The 22196-nt window shown below is 43.5% G+C and overlaps 1 protein-coding gene and 1 long non-coding RNA gene across 5 annotated transcripts in view; one reads left to right on the top strand and one right to left on the bottom strand.

Moving 5' to 3' along the window:
• The window catches only part of LOC147000975 (uncharacterized), a 240714-nt gene that overhangs the window by 198398 nt on the left and 20120 nt on the right, over positions 1–22196 (bottom strand). The gene's annotated exons all lie outside the window — the stretch shown is intronic.
• On the top strand, positions 14865–20817 carry LOC147000976 (uncharacterized). The gene is given in 7 exon segments (XM_085830748.1): positions 14865–15065; positions 16287–16338; positions 16842–16902; positions 17127–17140; positions 17237–17400; positions 18409–18786; positions 18788–20817. Coding segments are annotated over 7 exon segments (2805 nt in total). The 5' UTR covers positions 14865–14879; the 3' UTR covers positions 20738–20817.

Here is a 22196-nt window from a genome sequence, read left to right as displayed (position 1 = left end):
GGCTGTACCTGGGTGCTGGGGGAGTAGACAGGAGCAGCTCTCCTGAAATCATGCTTGAGCAGACTGTCTCTGCCTCTGTATCCCCGGAGTGAAAACTTAACCTCAGATATAACAGGTCAGTTACCAACTGTCTCAACAACCATGCACCAACTGTAACTCCTGGTCAAGACCTAATTGGTCACATGTCCAGAACTTGGCCAATCAGACTGGCTAGCGAACCAGGACTCTCCTGATTGGTCATACTGAGGTCATGTGACTCCTGTATGCACATGAGAAGGTAAATGTCCCTACCACAAGCAGACAGTCTTATTACAGCAGGGTTAAGGAGAGAGGCTTTGCATGCTCTGTGCTTCCTTTCCAGGACTGTGCCAGCTAGGGTAGACCTCCCCATCCCATTACCTATGTCCACAGGAGAGCTCGCTCACTATTGCACTTCCTTTCTCAGGTCCCGAAATACAGACCTATTTCTGAAGAGCAGATTTTCAGTTTGCTCTCAGCTGTGGGTCATCGCTGAGTACAAAAGCCTTCAGTTATGTATTTAGTCAGTGATCCTTTACCTTTCACTAGGGATCACCTACTGGGTCCGGAGGGCAACAAGACTGAAGGAATTCCTGTTTTCAAAAAACTCACAGTATAAAAGAAAAAGTGCGACACATTTAAACAGTGTCTATGTCTACAGTGTGTACTGTGCTTTGCCTCAGAGAGGGGGCTCTTAATACCTGCCATGCCATGTGTGCTAATACCATTAATAAGTGAACTCCAAAGATTTATCATAAAATAGTCATGGCTTGTCATACTTGATTTTGGTCTCAAAGTGTCTCAAAATTAAATGTTATTTTCCACTGCCTTTTCTGATCATTCATTGCACTGCTTTAGTGATGGATAATTTTAATCCAGAGATTTTCACATGATAATGTTTCCTTGATTGAAGGCTTTGCCCACACTTTGAAAGACCCTTTCCCAGATATATAACTCTTAAAGCAGTCTTGTTGTTCTGTGATGCCTGACTCCATTGTCTGTTTTGTAAATGATTCATGCTCCATATGTCAGTCGAGACTCAGCAGAAAGACAATCTCTCACCCTTGGAAGGCCTGAACCCAGAAATGAAGCTGCTATTGTTGATTGCAGAGAATACTGGCAAAGTATTGGTAGGGAGTCATTCATGGCCCAGTACTTAGGAATGTATTTGACACAGTGCACAAGTTGTAAAGCAAGGCCTGTCAACCAGCAATGCAAGTGCTATCTATCAGTGTACTCCACCTGGTGGTATATGTAACTCCTCAGTTTTTCCAGGAGCTCGGACAAAGCAGTGATGAGGTTGCAACCCATGGAGATCTGGGAGTTCTTTAGGGTAGCAGTCTTCAGCTTCCACATGGACCACCCATCCTTACCAAGGTGATGCCAAAATATGGCAATGCCACACACAGGATGACCTCAGGAGAATGTTTGCACTTAAACTCATCCAGAAGAAAGTTACACTTGGAGTTAGAGTAAACCTTAGGCTGAGCAGTCAGTGCAGACTTTCCTTTCTCCAACCCCTTGGTAGGTGGGAAGTTAGCCATTATTCCTCTTTCCACTCACTATGAGGACTCTGATTATTATCTTTTCTACCTTGCTCTTTCCATGGGGTATCCATTGTAGATTGGCTCCCTACAAGCTCCCTACCATCAAACTGCAGATTCATCTCAAGACATTCCTGAAATGAAATTGCTTAATACAGATGAGGAAACATCATTTGGTACTGTACAGAAGGCCTGGAGAAAAGAAGGGCCCTGACCTGTCATGGAGTGCCACAAGCTGGCTCAGTCCGGTCCTCGGCCCTCTGGAGGAATCCGGTTGCTTGTACTCAGGTTTGAAAGGAGTTGGTGAGTGACAAACAGACACGAACACCAGAGAGTGTTGGAACTGAACGTAATTTTTCAAAGTGAGCATCAGAATTATATTACAGAAGAAAACAAGGAAGTTAGGTGATACATTGAGTTCATCTGATGCATAATGTTTCCTTACACAAAACAGAGTAATGCATACATAAAGACTGACAGGAACCAGGCTGTGATTACAATTGAGATAAAAAGCGGCCCTATCTAAAGTCAGCTATTCTAGGAGCCTGGTGAGGATTTCATAACCTAGTCACAATTCTAGTCTATTGTATAAGCCACCAACAGGGGGCTTCTGCTCTTGCTAAACTTTTCATGAATAATGCAATACACTAATTCCTCCTTAAACCACAACCCCCTAAGCCTAGACCATTGTAAATTCCTGCATATGAGAGTGACTGGGCTGTTATTCTAAATTTACTTTGTAGAACTTGCCCTGAGATTTCTACTCTTACCCAGTAAACTGCAATGCCTGATTTGTTTCACTATCTCTTTCAACACTGAAGGCATTTTGTCTGAATAAGTCAAATCATTACTTGGGGGCACCTATAATAAAACAATACTGAAAGAAAGCACTCTAAGCCTATCATCGACTATCGCCAGGACATATCTGGACCACATCCCTGTTATGGAATGACAAAGACTCTCCACGAGACCAGTTTCTGTAAAACTTTTTATCTCAGGACTAAGGTCAAGCTTTTGGACTTGTCATGCACACTCTACTGGAGTGGGTGTGGCAATGGAGCCAGACCAGGATTCAGAGAATCATGATGCCAACCAGTGTTACTTGCTTGTGCACCTGGAAAGTCCTCAATTTATCTGAGTGACCAGCTGCCCCAGGAATCCCCTCAACACATCTCCTGCCACTTGAGTGAACTGCATATCGTGCATGATGCTTATGGTGAGGACACCCAGGTGCTCCCTGGAGAAATGATATCACAGAAATAATCACTTCTGATAGGTTGCTTCAAACATACCCTACTCTTTCACCAGTATCCCTAAAGTTTTTCTTGAATTTGCTTTCAATTTTTTTATCCTGTTTTGCCTTACTTGCATTCTTCTTGTGTCACCAGGTCTAAATCTCACTGTCATCTTCGGCTAGTGTCACTCTAACTGTTCGAGCCCCTTCATGCACAGAAGGATGTAGTACAATCTCAACAAAGGAGGAGAAGAAAAAAAAGAAAAAGGAATATGAAGACAAGGATAATGAGAAGGAGATGAAGAACAGGAAGAAGAACAAAACCACACTTGAAGGGACAAAGCTGTCCAGAAATCATTATCACCAGGGTCACTGCACACACACACACACACACACACACAAACACCATACATTTTAGGATCCCAATATGCAATGACAGTAACCAGGAAGGAGCAATATATATTTCATTCCTGTTCTTGAATGGAACTGGAGCACCCTTCAGGCTGGCATAACTTTCTGCATGATACTTAGGTCTGGACAAAGAGTGGAGTTAATGTGTATACACTATCAAAAGCAGCAGGAGCTGTCACTTTGTCTCCAGGATTAGCTGATAACTGTTTATATGCCTGGGGTCACACATGAAGTCCAACTCTGCTTTCAATAGGTGTACCCCTCAATTTTAGAAACCCAGGAAGACGCATATATAGAATTCCTTCCCAGGCAAATTGGAGACTATGGATTCTAAGGAAAGGCTCTCTAACAAACCTGGTTCTTAGCCTGGTGCTCTGAGTATGGGAACCCCAGACCATCACAGTCTCAGAGTGACTTCTGTCAGAGCAGAGATTATGCCTCCAATGTGTCTTGTGTTGGAAAGAGGGGAATTACTAGGAGACCTGGATCTTTCTGTCTTTCCTTTTAATTGAGGGTTGGGTGGAGTATGATCTCTTTGTGACTGTGCAGGAACCTGAGTTAGACCAGGAGAGATGGAGCTGGAAGCAGACCTACCTGGATGTTGCTGTATACCAGAGTATTGCAACATGTAAGAGCAGAGCCTCCTGCTGCCATGGTAAGCAGAACTCTGGTGCCCCTGGGATTGGCAGCACTAGATGCTGGTTTGGAATCCACAGCCACATTAATGCACCATGAACTCAGGAGTGAGATGAATCTCCTACAGGAGACTTGAAATTTAAGAGACCTGGGGTGAGTCCTGTTCTGGATTTGGTTAATTTTGATGAATGGGGCAAAGTTAGGAAGACCAGGTTCTTGACCAGGACTGGTCTTTGGGCTCCTGGCCAATCCAGGACAGAGAGCTGGAGTTCCCCTAGAGCTATGATAAATTTCAGGTCCAAAGGACAAACAGGACTCCCTGAGGATAAGTATGACCAAGGGAAATTGCTCCCTTCATGAGTACATTTTAAGCCTCTTCTTCATATTTCACTTCATGAAGACAGATATCTACATCATTGACAATGAACTCACAGAGGCCATACCTTTGTTCATAAGAGCACAAGTGTATTTACAAAAGAGGTTGGTCAGGAAAATGTTACTAAATTTCTAGGTGTGATAATCCAGGGTGTGCTCTACTTCCTGGCTCCAGAGGAACTCTGATAAATTCGGGAAGTCCATCAAGAGGGTGGGATGACAACATTGCCAACTGACATCTTCTCCCCATGAATGTATGCTCTTCCTGTTCTCGTTGGCAGACCTTGGTCCCTCTGAGACTGGAGAGCAAACTCTCTCCTTAGGCCATCCTAGGCTCAGTTCACAGTGGAGGAGGATCCAGCAGGGACACCTGTGAAACCCAGGACAGCACGGCTTACACGTGGTCTCCACTGCAGCCCATGAGGGTTTGGTTTAGAGTAGGGCTCCATGCAGCCCAGGAGGACACAGCTTACAGCAGGCATCCACTGCAGTGCAGAAGAGCATGGGTTACAGCCTGGGTCCACTGCAGCCTCCCAGCTGGACTTCCCACCCTTCTGCTCATGACAATGAAGAACAGGAAGATTGAGACCTCTTTTTCTCCCAGGAAATGTAAGGAAATATTGGGCTTGCAGGGAACTGAGATGTAGCCTTGACACCTCCTAGGAGCTGAGAATAATCAGCATTTGGATAAGTGCATAGCCTGCTACAACAGCTGTTTGTGCCATCACATCTCCCAGAACAGCTAAGACCTCTCTGCAGGCTCCCCTCCCTGCCATGCTCGCGAGGAAAGTACCCACCACTTGTCAAAGACTCCCTGTTCTTTGTTAGATACTAGTCAACAACCTAGTACAAGTATGCTTTTTCCCAAGTCACGTGTATGATAGAATGATTCAGCCAGGGCAGCTCTCACTCCCAAACTCCCCCTTTCACTATGTCTGGTCTCTCTGCATATTAGGGGAGAGGAGAGGCTAGCTTCATTCCTCCCTCCCTAGTGAAAAGAAAGATATGTAATTATTAAATGGACCTCCATGAAAGCTGACTCCCTAAACTGGTCTCACATGTCCAGGAAGCCTGATGTTTGGGGATTACAGAAGAAATGCAACTGACCCTATCCCAGATAACTGGTTATTTCAAAAAGAGACAACAGACCCAATCTGTATAGAACAGCTTATTTAGGGAAAACAGCTAACTACCCCATCCTGCCCCTCCAAAACCCCTTTCCCACTTCTAGATCATTACCTGCAAAACTGCTGTTTTCCTGCACACTAAATAATCTGGCCCTGATATGCCCTGCCTAACTGTACTTGCATCCACCATATTATACGTACATGCCCCATAACATGCTATAAATCAGGCCCTGTTACACACATCACTGGGGGCAGCCAGCAGCCTAGTGATTCAACAAACTCTGACAGACACCAGCATGTCAGCACCACATATCCACTTTTAGATTGCAGGCCTCCATGGCACAGACTCTTCCAGTGTAATGAATCAGTATCCCTGGGAGGGCATCCTGGAAAGCCTGTTCCACAGCAGCACATGTGGCATTTACTGTGGATGAACGGGAATCATAGCAGGGCCAGCTGGGCACCCCTGCAATCCAGAAAGAAGCTGGCTATTGAGTACTGTTACACAGCTCTCCAGCACATAAACTTCTAGGTACCATGCCCTCTGTCCTCCCCATTCTGCAGGCACTGCTAGAGAGATACCAGGTCTTGTTAAATAACCTCCCCCTACTCTGATGACACTCCAGAGGCACTGTTATGTATCAGGCCTGTGGCAACCCAAACCCAGACTATACTCACTGCTATTTCCTGAATAACTTTACAGAACTATTGCAGGAATGTCTTGAACTACCAGCTCCTGAATAATAACATGATGACTTACCTTCATTTATTGTCCCTAAGGCCTTACCTTGCTACCCCACAACAAGCATGTATAACTTCATTAACCCCTTTGTTCTAATTCACATTTGCCACGTGTCTCATAAACTCATACTCAGTACATCTGATTTCCTGCATGCCTGGCTGGTGAATCTCTCCCATCTCTCAATTCTTCCAACAGTTCTTCTCTTGGAACAGAAGACCCATCTTCCATATTCTGTACAGATATAGACCTGTGGGTCTTTTTTAAAGCTAATCAGAGATGCTTTAGAAGGTGAGGAAGGACAGAGATAACCTATCACAGTGCACAAAAATGCTACCCCATTAGAGACCTAGTTGGGTGTCAGACTCCATCACTGCCAACACCCCTGCTAAAAAACATCCCCAGCGCGACACTTCCTCAATACTGTCCAGCATTATGGGTCTCAGTGTAAGGTCAGGCTGCACAAACTTCTGGAGCCATACATACACAACTAAGTACCAGGCCCCACTGAACTACCCCCTTTCTTAAACCACACATCATATTGTGTTTGTTGATAGACCATCATCATGGTCATCTAAACTAAAATGGTGTAGGTGATGCCCTCCTGTTAAAATTTATACATATCAGGCTTTGCAGGACTACACCCCCAGGCCCACATTTCACATACAATGCTACATGTCAGAGTCTTCTCTTCTGCCCCCCTACAAAGACCACTAGGCATCATGCGCCGCTGGACACACAAGGGCCATTGCCACATACACACATGTAGGTGTCAGGGCATGTAGTCTTCCTACTCCACAATATTGTTAGAAGCAGACCTTGCAAGATATTCCCCTGTGCTTATGCCAATGCCACAGGTGTTTGGCAGGACTTGCTGGGCACCCCTTCCCTGGAGGCTGTGTACTCAAATATACTACTTGGTATCAGGTCCTGATGCATGTTTATCCCTAACCAACATTCTCTCTTAGGTATCAGCCTCTGCTAATAATCCTCCAACATGTCCCAGTTACACATTAGATGATATCAGGCCAGCAGTGCATGTGTGCATGCATGCACACACAGACACACACACTCCACAAAGACTGCTAGGAATCAGGTCCTCCTGGACACCTTTCCCTGATCTCTGCCACCACATACACACTGTTATGCACTGAGCTCTTCTGCACAAATTTTGTCCATCCTCCATACTTTGTGACCTTGATTTACTGAATACTACCCCACACACTGTGCTAGGAATACGGTGCTCTTGAACATGGTCCCTGCAACACTGACCCAAAAAATATTTATTCTTTAGGCCATGCTAGCTGGACTCAGCACAGTTGCTCTCCATTTTAAACTTACAGGTGTCAGTCCTCCTGAACAAATCCCTCAAGTGACAACCCACATACAATGCTAGCTATCACACCCTACTGGATACCCTTCAATTCCCACTGTTATCCAAATTTACAGCTCTAAGTCTCAGCCTTCTTCTCCCCTATTGCCAACTCATATATACGAACTGGCAGCAGGCGATAATAAATATAGCTTCTTCTCAGTGCCTCATGGTACCTTCTCCAAAATTGACCATATAAAAACTCTCACAAAACTAGTCTCAAGAGATACAAGAAGATTTAAATAATCCAATGCATCCTATCAGATCACCTCAGACTAAGTCTAGGCTTCATTAACAATAAAAACACAGAAAACCCACATAGCCATGGAAAGTGAACAACTCTCTACTCAATGATAACTTGATAGGGAAGAAATAAAGAAAGAACTGAAAGACTTCCTAGAGTACAATGAAAATGACGACACAGTAAGTCAAAAGCAGGTAAACTACCTAGTCAGTCCCATATCCCCTAGAGAAACAGAACAAGTCATTAAAAACCTCCTAAATAAAAAAATTAAAATGCGCAGATGCTTCAGCAGAGAATTTTACTGTACCTTACAAGCAGAGCTACATACCAACACTCCTCCAACTCTTCCATAAAATAGAAACCGAAGGAACACTACTTAATTTATTCTATGAAGCCACATTTACTATGATAGCCAAACCACACAAAGATCCCACAAAGAAGGAGAACAGTTTTGCTTATGAATATTGATTCAAACATACTCAGAAATTTCTAGAAAACTGAGTTCAAGAACACATGAGAACCATCATTCACCACAAAAAACAGGCTTCATTCTAGAGATGCAAGGTTGGTTCAATATACAAAAATCCATTAATGTAATCCATTATATAAACAAACACAAAAGGAAAAAAATCACATGATCATCTAATTCAGTGCAGAAAAAGCATTTGACAAAATACAATACCTCTTCATATTAAAAGTACTAGAAAGATCAGGAATGCATGGTCCATACCTAAATATAATAAAATCAATATACAGCTAACCAACAGCCAACATCAAATTAAATGGAGAGATACTTGAAGAAATTCCACTAAAATCAGGAATGAGACATGGCTGACCACTCTCCTTGTATCTATTCAATATAGTTCTTGAAGTTGTAGCTAGAGTAATAAGACAAGAAAAGGATATCAAGCGGGTAAAAAATGGCAAGGAAAATGTCAAGGTATCATTATTTGCAGATGACAAGATAGAATACATAAGCAACCCAAAAAATTCTACCAATGAACTTCTACACCTGAGAAACATCTTCAGCAAAATGGCTGTATAAAAAATTAACTTGAATCAGTAACTTGCATTTATACCAATGATAAAAGAACTGAGAAAGAAATTAGGGAAACAACATACTTTATAATAGTCACAAATACTATAAAATATCTTGGAGTAACGCCAATCAAACAGGGGAAATATCTATATGACAAGAACTTCAAGTCTCTCAAAAAAGAAATCAAAGAAAACCTCAGGAAACGGATTGACATTCCATGCTAATGGATTGGTAAGATTAACAGTCAAAATGGCCATTCTACCAAAAGCAATCCACAGATTCAATGCAATAGCCATCAATATTCTAACACAGTTCTTCATAGACATGGAAAGAGCAATTCTCAAATTGATATGGAAATACAAAAATAAAAAAAACAAAACAAAAACAAAAACCAAGTATAACTTAAACAATTCTTATATTACATCTTATTACATCTTTTCCTCAATTACATTTCCAATGCTATCCCAAAAGTCCCCCATACCCTCCCGCCCCACTTCCCTACCCACCCATTCCCATTCTTTTTGGCACTGGCTTTCCCCTGTACTGGGGCATATAAAGTTTGCATGTCTAATGGGCCTCTCTTTCCAGTGATGGCTGACTAGGCCATCTTTTGATACATATGCAGCTAGAGTCAAGAGCTCCGGGGTACTGGTTAGTTCATAATGTTGTTCCACCCATAGGGTTGCGGATCCCTTCAGCTCCTTGGGTACTTTCTCCAGCTCCGCCATTGGGGGCCCTGTGATCCATCCACTAGCTGACTGTGAGCATTCACTTCTGTGTTTGCCAGGCACTGGCATAGTCTCACAAGAGACAGCTATATCAGGGTCCTTTCAGCAAAGTCTTGCTAGTGTATGCAATGGTGTCATCGAACTTAAACAATTCTTAACAATAAAAGAACGTCTAGGCGAATCACCATCCCTGTCCTCAATCTATACCACAAAGCAATATAGTGAGAATAACCGCAATAGAGACAGGCAGATGGATCAAAGTAATAGAATTGAAGACACAGAAATAAATTCACACACTTATGGATACTTGATGTTTGACAAAGAAGCCAAAAATATACAATAGAAAAAAGAAAGCATCTTCAGTAAATGGTGTTAATTTAAGTGACAGTTGATATGTAGAAAAAAATAACAAATCCATATTTATCATCTTGCAAAAAGCTCAAATCTAACTGGATCAAGTACCTCAACATAAAACAAGATACACTGACTCTAATAGAAGAGAAAGTGGAAAAGAGCCCTGGATTCATTGGCATGGGGCAAAATTTCCTAAACACAACTCTGAGGTCAAAAATTGATAAACAGAACCTCATGAAACTGAAAAGCTTATGTAAAGCAAAGGACATAGCCAATACAACAAATTTACAACCTACAGATTGGGGAAAAAAATCCTCACTGACCCCAAATCTGATAGACGGCTAATATCTAAAATATATAAAGAACTCAAGAAGCTAACCTCTAAAAACGCAAACAACCTAATCAAAAAATAGGACATGGAGCTAAACAGAATTCACAACAGAGGAACCTGGAATAGCCGAGAAGCATGTAAAGAAATATTCAAATCCTTAGTAATCAGGGAAATGCAAATCAAAATGATCCTGAGATTCTGCCTTACACCAATCAGAATGGCTAAGATCATAAACTCAGGTGACAGCACGTGTTGGGGAGAATGTGGAGAAAGTCAAACTCTCCACCATTGCTATTGAGATTGCAAACTGGTAGACCAGTCTGGAAATCAATCTGGAGGTTCCTCAGAGAATTGGAAATCGATCTTCCTGAAGACCCAGCTATACCACTCTTGGAAATATACCTAAAGATTCCTCATCATGCCACACGGACACCTGTTCCACTATGTTCATAGCAGCCTTGTTTGTGATATTCAGAAGCTGGAAACAACCCAGATGTCCCACAATGAAAAAATACATACAGAAAATATGGTTCGTTTACACAATGGACTATTATTCAGCTATTAAAAATTATGACATTATGAGTTTTGCATGCAAGTGAATGGAACTAGAAAATATCATCCTGAAAAAGTAACTCAGACCCAAAAGGACATGCATGGTATATACTCACTAATAGGTTGATATTAGCCATAAAAGCACAAAATACATAAGTTACAATCCACAGAACTCAACAAGGTTGAAAGCCTCCAGAATGTACCAGACCTGGAAGATGAAAGACACTCAGGACTCAGATGGAGGGACCTTAGATGAAATTCTCAAAAGTGGAGAGAGGGAACTTGTAGAGTCCACCTCCAGTATAATACAGGGCATCAAGTGGAAGAATGGCATTTCCATCCCACAGTCAAATACTCTGTCTCAGAATTCTCCCTGTCTAATAGAAACGAAGGAACAAAAATGGAGAAAAGGCTGAGGGAAAGGAGGTCCAGTGAGCAGCCCAAATTAGTATACCACTGAAGGCGACATTCCGAAGCCTGACACTATTACTGATGTTATGGTATGCTTGCATACAGAAGCCAGCATGGCTGCTCCAACAAGCAAATGAAAGAGTCAGATGCAGTTACAGTGAACCAAAGGACAGAAGCTGGGTCCCCTGTGGTTGAATTAGGGAAAGGCTGGTGATGTGTCTGGCCAGCTGACCACAAGTTTTGGGTCCTAGGCTGGAAAGGCATGTTGGAAACCTGGAAGAGAAGAAGGGCTAGGCTGCGCTAGATAAGGAAGGAATCAAGACAAAGCTCTCTGCTCAAGGTTCAATTTTTACTATTCCAGCACTCTGTTATGAAGGAAGGGGAAGGGGCCCGATTCTTGCCAAATACTATTGGGGTCCAGTAGCAGGGTGACCACATGATGGCTTCCGAACAGCAAAGCGGTAGGCTCCAGCAGTGGGCATGGCAGAACAACTGAGCAGCAAGCTCCATCCACATATAAACAGTAGAACCATTAAGGCTGGGAGAGGGTAGGTTACAGGCTGGAAGAAGCTGAGGAAGAGGGTGACCCCATAGGAAGACTAGCAGTCTCAAACAAACTGGGCCCCCAAGATCTCTCAGACAACAAGCCACAAATTAGGCAGCATACACTAACTGATATGAGCTTCCCAACACATATACAACAGAGGACTGCCTGGTCTGGCCTCAGTGAAGAAGATGTATCTAACCCTGAGACACTTGAGTCCCTATGGAGTGGGGTGGGCTGGGATGTTGCAATATCTTCATGGAGATGTGGAAGGAGGAATGGGGTGAGGAACTGTCAGAGGGCAGACTGAGAAGGGGATAACAACTGGATTGTAAAATGATTAAGTACTAATACTAATACTTATAATAAATACTTACAATAAATAAAAAAAAGACACCATTACATTTGCAGGCAAATAGATGAAACTAGAAAATATCAACCTGAGTGACGTAACATAGATTCAGAAAGGCATGCGTAGTAAGTAGTCAATAACAAGTGGACATTAATTACAAAATATAAAATTCCTCAATTAACAGTCAGAGAGACACTACAGAACATGGAGGGCCCAAGAGAGGATGATTGAATCACATTCAGAAGAAGTAATACAATAGACATCAGAGATAGATGGAAGGAAACAACAGGGTGGGAGAGGGGTTGGAGGAGTAGCAGATGCAACTAGATGCAGACACACATAGCCCAACATTGGGCAGGGCTTGGGGAGTATTGTGAAAGAGTTGGGGTAAGGATTGAGGGAACAATAAGGGTCAAGGACACTACCAGATGACCTAGTTGACAAAGTCAACTAACTGGGGCACATGGGGGCTCACAGAGACTGTATCACCACCAAAGAGCTTGCAGAGTTTGGAAATTGGCCCCTTACACATTTGTAGCAGGTGTGCAGTTTAGAGTTCATGCAGGTCCCTGAAAATTTGAGCAGGAGTTGTCTCTTTTGAATTCCCTTCCCTCAGCTGCACTGCCTAGGTGAGCTTCAGTGGCACAGGATGCACTGCTTCCAGTTGATTGTTGAGGCTGGTTGGTACCCAAGGGGGTGGGGGGTTGTCTGCCCTCTCTGATGAGAAGGAAAGGGAGTAATGGGCAGAGCGATCTGTGAGAATGGGACTGGAAGAAGGGATTACATTCAGGATGTAAAGTGAGTAAAAATTTAATGGGAATAAAGGAACTCAAATAGCACAGAAAAGAGCCTAAAAATTGAAAATGGAATAACATGAAATTGAAAGGTCTTGTACAGAAAAAGAAGCTGGCATCTCAGGCATAGATGGTCAGAGATCATCCCACCAATGAAATTCTGTGTGTGGCCTGAACATTTAGAATCTACAAACAATGGTGTTTACTAAATATCAAAATTAAACCAATCAATAAAGGACTAAAGAATAGTTTTTAAAAGGTAATACACAGGGGATGATAATTACTCTACCAATACTTCAACATTCTCAGCTTTTCAGGTTAATTAAGTTTCAGAATATATAAATATACAAGAAATTAGATAGCAACAGACAAAATAACCCAATCATATAATAAGGTACAGAGCATAATGGAAAATTCTCAACAGTGAATACTTCAATATTTTTTGCCTTCAGGTAGTTAAGATTATGGCAACACTGAGATACCATTTTATTTAATGACAACGCCTAAGATTAAAAAAAAAAAAAAAGAAATTTTAGCAACGATGAGGGAAGGGACATGTCAGAAGCTGCAATTGGGTGTGTAAACTAGAATAGCCATGGTGGATATTGGTACAGAGTTTCCTGAAAATAGAACTACCATAGGCTCTGGTGTAATATTTCTGAGCATGGACTCAAAGGATGCAGTCTACATCCTTCCAAGGACATCCATGCACATCCATGGTGATTGTGGTCCTACTCCCAATGGCAAGACAATTAGGCATTGTAAAAATACCTAAATAAATTCTATTAGAGTTTGCTAATTTGAAAATTTGAATATTAAAGGAAAGTATGCAAACACTACTAAGCATTCAAACTATCATAGGCGGTTTGGTTCTTAATTAGCCACATGCATTCTTATGGTTAGGAAATGAATTTCATTTTCATAAAATTCTGTACCCGAAGACAAAAAGGTACATTAGTTTTGATTATATTAAATAGTAACAAATCTAAATAAATAAGTGACAAAAGGAAGCTTTGTGTCGGACTTGAGACAATCTGTGATCACAGAATGAACAGATAGGGTTCTGCAGACAGAAGACAGCGTGACAGTGACAATATCAAAGAAACAACTCAAGTTCCACAGAGAAGCTCACTTTCTCAAAAACTAAGAACCTGATCTACTCATGTAGGTATCTTCTAGGAGCCAAACATACAATGTAACTTTCTGGTTGACACCTGAAATACACCTGAAAGAATGTTTGGCTGGAGCAGACACAGGTGAAAGAATGTTTCCTATAGGAAACATATGAAATGACAAATAATGTTTAGATGGATCATTAATATGATCCCACAGAAAGTTGGAGCTTGAGGTTTGGTTTGCCTCGCTCCATTTTGCTACTCATTGCAGGTGTAAAGCTTGTATTGGTTCACATTACAATTGCTGAGCTTCACCCATGGAGTCCTCTTACAGAGAAACTCACCAAAGAACTTCTACTGAGATTCCTGAGGATTTTGCTGCTTCCTTGAACTCAGACCTCATTGGCAGTCTCACAGATTCTTCTACATTCAACTGCCCTCGATGACTCTTGTGTGGTGTCTGCCCAGTGGTCTGGTCTGCAGGAACTGACTCCTGTTTGGTGTTTGCTAGGGAACTGGACTGAGACCAACAAAGTTTGTAGTTGCCCAGTAGAACGATTTCTATACAGGTCTGCTTCCCCCATATCCTAACAACCTTTCTTTCCCACTTCATCTGGTGGTTTGTGGGCTAGAGGGAATTTAACCCTTGTTAAAGTAGGCTGAACAAAACAAATGCCTACACAGAGGAATTCTGGGGCACAGGGAGAAGGAACAACACATGGCCAGAGGTCTATTTATGCCTGACTCAGCAGCAGGATTTGGGAAAAAGGAAGCAGGAAAAGGACACAGGAGGTGACCTTCTCCTGGAGGCTGGGGAGGGGCTGTGGCAGCCTCACTACTGCCAGCAGCCCTTTGTGATGAAGAGGCCACACCTGTGTGATGTGCCCTGAGCCATCCTGACACATCTCACACTGCACTCAAGGACTCAGTAGCCTGAGAGCTGCATTGCGATTCAGAAGATGGAGAATTTTCTCTCTCTGATGAATAGCATTATTGATTCATGGATGAGCCCCAGCTCCATGGACATAGCAATGGACATGACCATTGGCTTTATGTGTGGAGTTGGGCTCTTTTTCCTACTTATCCCCTTCCTGAAGGAGTACCCAGTGTCACCAGCATCTGAGAATGTATGGGACAAACCACAGGTGAGGAGAACCTTAGTTCACACACACTGGAGCAGCAGTCTGTTGTTCATGGCCGTTGCTTTCACGTTTTCTAGGAAAGCTGGTTTAGTGACATTTAAAAAAAAAGTAACAGAATATAATCTTTTGTTTTAGTATCAGATATGAGAATGGGGCTGCTTCAAAATATCCACAGCAGCTGAGTATGACTTGCCTGATGTTCAAGACAGGGCACGATTTTGCTAGAAGATGATAGTTTCTCTGTTCTGGTAGCTTTAGTGATTCTGGGGATGTTTCAGAGACTACATAAATGCTAGTTCCTGGGAGACATGGTGGGTTGTCCTTTGATGTTGGTTTTTATTGCTTGCTTGTGTTTGTACTTTGATCAGCAGTTATGTGGACAGAAGACAAGAAGAAATAGAAATAGGATATATTGACAGTGAAGATGAAATATCCCCAAGGAACTCAACCCCCGCCCCACAATCAGCAGAAAGTATTCTAATAATGACTATCCATTTCCCCTCTATGGTTTTCTCCCCTTTACTATCAACTGTTAGGGGATAGAATGGGTGGAAGGAAAAGGGTGGAGAAGATTGGAAGAAAGACAAAGAAAGTAGCTTATGTTTAGCTACAGACATTAAGAGGAAATCTCTAGAAAGAGTCTGATGGGATTGACAGGCAGGGCAGAGGTGAGAGTGGTCCTGAGGTGTCTTCAGGAAGCTGACAGACCACCTGTACATGGTGACAGAGAGGCCACTAAGGATGAGTGAGGCTCCATGAACAGACTGCATTTCAGAGTTGAGGGGGGGGGCAGGAGAAGCTCAGAGGAGATCATCAGAACTCTGTTCAGGCGCTTCTTTTGATTGTACTGAGCTGATGTGAAGCAGGTGATAAGACCAAGGGCCTCAGGTCAGGGCTTCAGTCTCCTCAGCTCTGAGAAAGCAGGTATCACCTGACATCCCAGACACAGCTGCAGAGCTCAGCCTTGGGTAGGTGCTTGTGGGATGAACACTAACTGTGGACATCTGTGGTAACTGTGGCATGGACAGTGCCTTCTTCTGTTTTTCCAACAAGATGACAAGGAAATGTGTTTATGCACAGTATGAGTGAGTCAAGGATGGATGAGAGAACACTTCCTGGAAAATGCAGATTTCATGTATTTGAGGACCAAAGAGAGCAGGAAGCTTGTCTACCAGAAGAAGGAAGAAAGGTCTCCAGCTCATGTGTGTTGTTTCTAACTGGCAGGATGTGAAGAGGGGGCAGAAGAAGACGAGTAAGAAAACTGCTCCTAGAAAAGGTAGGCTTATGCTTTCCTAAGGAGAGACATTCCCTCTGGCCTAGCCTTTAGTGAAGAGGACATGGTACGCAAGAAAGACGTGGCGGCTTCTGGAAAGGAAAATCATGGAACCCCCAGGTTTTGGGATAGAAAGGAGCTGTGGTTGGCCTGGGATGGGTGCTACACATGGGAGTGTTGTTCAAGGCACTAGAGTGATGCTGTGACCCTGGATGGGGGGGACTCACGTTCACCTGACAGCAGGTAGCTTCAACCTCTCAAATGCATTTCTCTTTCAGATCCTGTGGCTATTACAATGTTGTAAGTGAAATTATAAAGGTTGAGGTAGGGGCAAGAAAAGTGTACATGGAGAGATGAGGCCCCTCCATTCCCCTTGCTCAGGTTCAGTTCTCTGTCCTTGTGTTATGGTGCTTGAGCACTAGAGTCCTAGCATGGGGAGTCACAAGAGGTTGCCTCACTCCTGTGTGTTCTCATTCCTCATCCTGATCCTACTTAATTATCTCCAGGTTGTACGGATGGAGGAAAAGAGAAGGAAGAGACCAAGACTCTATCACAACATATGGAAATGTAAGAATCTTTGTCCTATGGAATTTTCATACCAGATGTGGGCTCAGGGTCTGGGCATCTTCATTCTGAATATGCTATACAGGGTGGGATTCGAAGGCATCTTCTTGGATGTGAGACTAAGGGGCATAGGATATGTAGGCGATGGAGGTGCCATATTTACAGAGACGGATGGGCCTCTTGATCCTCTGATTGGGGCTGATGCTTTTGCCTCCTGTCTTTGGCAGTCCCAACAAGCAATGTTACCTGGACTTCACACCACAACCCTTTGTGAACCTCAGACTGAACATGGATGCTCTTCCGCTCTCACAGCTGTCCTCTTATCTCAGGGTCCTAGAGCATCCTTCACAAAACAATCTCAGTCCATTTCTCTGGGGTACTTTCTCTACTGACTCTGAATCAGTTGTGGCTACTGCCCATGAGCTCAGAAGCCCTTCCTTGAGAAGACATAAATCTGTGAGGTTTAGTGATGACAGTGACCCTGAGGAAGCTCCATCCCAGGCAAAAGAACTTCCACAGCATTTCCAGTATCAGCCATTACCTCACCAAATTGTGACACCAAACTTGGGAGGTGAGAAACCAATCCAAGAAAACAAAATCCTCCCAAGATCCACTCCAAAACAAACACACGAAGCTCCATCCCAGGCTAAAGGACTTCCACAGCATTCCCAGTATCAGCCATTACCTCACCAACTTGTGACACCAAACCTGGAAGGTGAGAAACCAATCCCAGAAAACAAAATCCTCCCAAGATCCACTCCAAAACAAACACATGAAGCTCCATCCCAGGCTAAAGGACTTCCAGAGCATTCCCAGTATCAGCCATTACCTCACCAACTTGTGACACCAAACCTGGAAGGTGAGAAACCAATCCCAGAAAACAAAATCCTCCCAAGATCCACTCCAAAACAAACACACGAAGCTCCATCCCAGGCTAAAGGACTTCCACAGCATTCCCAGTAGCAGCCATTACCTCACCAAATTGTGACACCAAACCTGGAAGGTGAGAAACCAATCCAAGAAAACAAAATCCTCCCAAGATCCACTCCAAAACAAACACACGAAGCTCCATCCCAGGCTAAAGGACTTCCACAGCATTCCCAGTATCAGCCATTACCTCACCAACTTGTGACACCAAACCTGGAAGGTGAGAAACCAATCCCAGAAAACAAAATCCTCCCAAGATCCACTCCAAAACAAACACACGAAGCTCCATCCCAGGCTAAAGGACTTCCACAGCATTCCCAGTATCAGACATTACCTCACCAACTTGTGACACCAAACTTGGGAGGTGAGAAACCAATCCAAGAAAACAAAATCCTCCCAAGATCCACTCCAAAACAAACACACGAAGCTCCATCCCAGGCTAAAGGACTTCCACAGCATTCCCAGTATCAGCCATTACCTCACCAACTTGTGACACCAAACTTGGTAGGTGAGAAACCAATCCAAGAAAACAAAATCCTCCCAAGATCCACTCCAAAACAAACACACGAAGCTCCATCCCAGGCTAAAGGACTTCCACAGCATTCCCAGTATCAGCCCTTACCTCACCAACTTGTGACACCAAACTTGGTAGGTGAGAAACAAATCCAAGAAAATAAAATCCTCCCAAGATCTAGTCCAAAACAGCCACCTCCTTGTTTCAAAAGTAGGGCGGATGTAGTGTCATGTCCTACCAGTGAGAAAAGGTTACAGGCAAGCCTACCAGCTGGAAGCCTGCCTGCAAAACATGGACTGTATTCAAAAGACACCAAAGGTTATGATGATCAAAAACTTCAAAACGTTTTTAGCAAGCCCGCTGAGAACTTGCCCAAGGGCTTTCTCTATTCTAAAGCTATTGGGCCAGCCACCATCCATCCTGAGCATGGCCGGAGCATTCAGCAACCACAAGGAGCGAGGGAGTAACCAAAATGCAACAAATTGGAAAGAACAACAAGGAACCACATTCAGATTCCTCCCCTACAGGAAACCAACCAAGGTTCAGGGACATTTCCCATCTACCACGGTTCATTGCTGCAAGAATAGGCCTCAACTCTCCCAGACTGCCCAGCCCTCCATCTTCAAAGCCAAACCCTACAAATGCAGGAAATGGAAGGGGCCTGTGCCTACAAGGCTGCCCTTAAAGAAGAACATAGCAAAATGTGATGTGCATAACACCATCAAAAAGGACCTTGGTGTTGGGGCACAAAAGGTGCCTGGCACAGTAAGCAGCAGCCCTGGGAAGGAGCTGAGACTCAGGAAACCTGCACTGAGGACAGAAAAGTGGCCCTACATGAAACCAGCTGAGCACTATTCCCTGCTTGAGGCAAAGACCAAAATTAAGCCAGCATCACACATCACAGACCTTCCACTGAAACACAGGAGACCCAATCTGCAGATGCTTGTGGCAAGGAATCTGACCCCACCTGGAGTTCCAGCCTCAAACCTCCCCCAGGTTGTGTATCCCGCCTCACCCATCTGTGATTCCAAGGCTCCCAGGGTCCTGGAAAAGTTGTATCACCAGGATCCAGGAGGGACAAGGATGAAAACTGGATCTGCTGTGAGGGTAGAGAGAGGTGAGTTTATACACTCAACTGCAGAGGCTCAGGACAACCAAAGAGCCCCTCCACCTGCTTCCAGCCATGGGGCCACAAAGTCCCATCCAGATCCATTGCTGAGATACCTGAGTGTTCAGAGACCTACTTCCTACTTCCAGGCAGCAAATCCCCAACAGATCAGGACCATCCGAGGCATTGGAAAAGGCAGTCTGACGCCAAGTACTGATCCCAAAATGGCCAAGCATGCAACACAGAAGAGCAACATCAGTGTTCCAAAGGATCAGAACAAAGTGCTAGATCTCAATGGGTTTCACTTCCATGAAGAGAGGCAGAGCACTCTAAGATCTACAAGCATACGTCAGGGAGAAAGGCATGTGAGAGTAAGACATTCCATCCCGAGCTCCACCGAGCTCCAGGATACAGCCAAGACTTGGATACCAGAAAAAGGAGAGGCTATGTCTAAGACCTCTCCGAAGAAAATCCTAAGTAATGCTTTCCTGTGTCGAAACCTTAGCACAAAATGCAAGGGACAGCAGGATATTCTGAAGAATTCTAGCTCCCCACCAGCTACTGAGCAGACACAGAAGCTTGTAACAACAAAAGAGTCCATCTACCAAATGCTAGGTGAAATTACATACCTAGCAAATATTCTGTCCCAGATCTTAGAGAACACTGAAGGGAAGCAATCAAAGGTAAAAGAGTGGGGTAAAGTGGAATCACTGAGATCCAAGCTGGGTTCCTCATCCCAGACCTCTGAGAGTCTGTATAACACACACCATAACAGAGCAGCAAGCAGGATGAGCTGTGGCCATGCCAGCTCAGAGGAGCACAACCGTCCATTTACATACATGAGACGTAGAGACAAAGTGCACTCAGGAGTTGATGCCCAGAGAGCCTATGAACAACATCCAAAGCAAGTGAAGAAAGAAATGGCCTTTAAGCTGTTACCTTCTCCCAAAGGGAATGAAAATCCATGTAGGTACAGGGTAACTGGAGACAAGCATAAGCCAGACCTTGCTGTCCAGAGAGCCTGTACACCTGGCAAAATTAGGATCAAGTTTGGATTAGGGCACTGTTCACATAGAAGTCCTGAGGGACACCAACGTTCCTTCAGATACACACAAATTGGAGACAAAGAGGAGGCTGGTTTTACCCATAAAGCCTTTGACCCACTTCAAAGTACAATGAAAGGAATGGGTGTTGGCTGCCGTATAAGTTCCAAAGAGAACCATCCAGTCAATATCAAGGAGAACTGGAATCCAGTGGCACTCAGGTGTTGCTGGCCAGAGAGCCTCTGAAACCCAGTAGACCAGAATAAGGTCAAGGAGCAGGTGGCTCAGGCCACCCATGCCTCCACACACCAGAAGGTTCTAAAAGATGCCCCATCTGCCCAGTCATCGTTTCCCCTGTGCCTCCTGGTAATAAACTTCGGTTTTTCCGACAAAAAATCTTTTTCTTTCTCGAGCTCATCCTTCTGTGCTCATGGCTCCTTCCCAGAAAGGAAATGACACCTGGTTCACATTCCTGCTTTTGAGCAGAGCTGTTTCTGTCCTACAGTGATGGAGCAGGGGAAGGTTCCTCCATGCATGTTGGTATTAATAGCTTGTGTACTCCTTGGGCTCCAGCTCAGGAGTACAGGGGCTTCCTCTGGCACATGGCTGGGCTTAGTCTCTGGTCCTTTGAAGCCTGTTTTCCCAAGTCCACTCACTTCAGTAACTAGCATTAGCCAGTGGGGTTAGAAACTTTTAGTATGTTTGGGGACTGTTTATATTTGTGATTTATTACATATGCTGAGCCTTGAGCACTCTCCCAATTTCCCAGCAGTCTTTCTCTGCAGTTTAGAGGAGCATATATTTTGGCTGTGAGCCCTTCATTGGTTGTATATCTTTGCAGGAAATTATCCTATCCCCTGGAAATTGGGTTACAGGTGGCTGTGTACCACCATGTGAGTGCAGGTAATTGAACCTTGGTCCTGTCCAAGGCAGCCTGTGCTTTTAACTACTGAGCCACCTCTCCAGTCCCATATGTCCTAATATTGTAAGAAATGACTTTAACTAGTTCATTCCTCAAAAGAATTTCATTTTCCCCTTTATTTTTGCATAGCTGTCAAATTCTAAGGAGAAAAAAAACTTAAATTTTTCATGATTATTTTGAATCTTTTAATAGTATATTGAATTCTCGTTTTCATTACATTACAGTGTGTATCACTTACAATAACCAGTATCACTACAAAACTGATTTTTTTTCAAAGATTTCTGTTTTTATATGTAAGTATACTGTAGCTGTCTTCAGACATTCCAAAAGAGGGCATCAGATCTTGTCATGGAGGGTTGTGGGCCACCATGCGGTTGCAGGGATTTTAACTCAGGAACTTTGGAAGAGAAGTCAGTGCTCTTAACCACTGAGCCATCTCTCCAGCACCAAACTTGATTCTTTTTAAAGATGAACATGATGCTACTATTTTAAGTTTAAAAGTATTTTTTTGTTGTTGTTGTTGTCCTGGAACTCACTTTGTAGGCCAGGTTGGCCTCGAACTCAGAAATCTGCCAGCCTCTGCTTCCCAAGTTCTGGGATTAAAGGCGTGTGCCACTATGCCTGGCTCATGCTAGCTCTATGTTTAGAACTATTAGATGTATCTTTTCATAATATTGTAAAACTTTGTAGGGTTTCCGACTTGCATTATATATTTTTCTAAATGCAAGATATATTTTAGAAATATGGCCACTAGACCACTATAATTTATGTGGATTTGTTTTG

The sequence above is a fragment of the Mus caroli genome, unplaced genomic scaffold, assembly GCF_978045245.1.
Source record: "Mus caroli unplaced genomic scaffold, Mus_caroli_1 scaffold_15, whole genome shotgun sequence".
NCBI lineage: Eukaryota > Metazoa > Chordata > Mammalia > Rodentia > Muridae > Mus > Mus caroli.
This window is presented reverse-complemented; position numbering and strand designations above follow the sequence as displayed.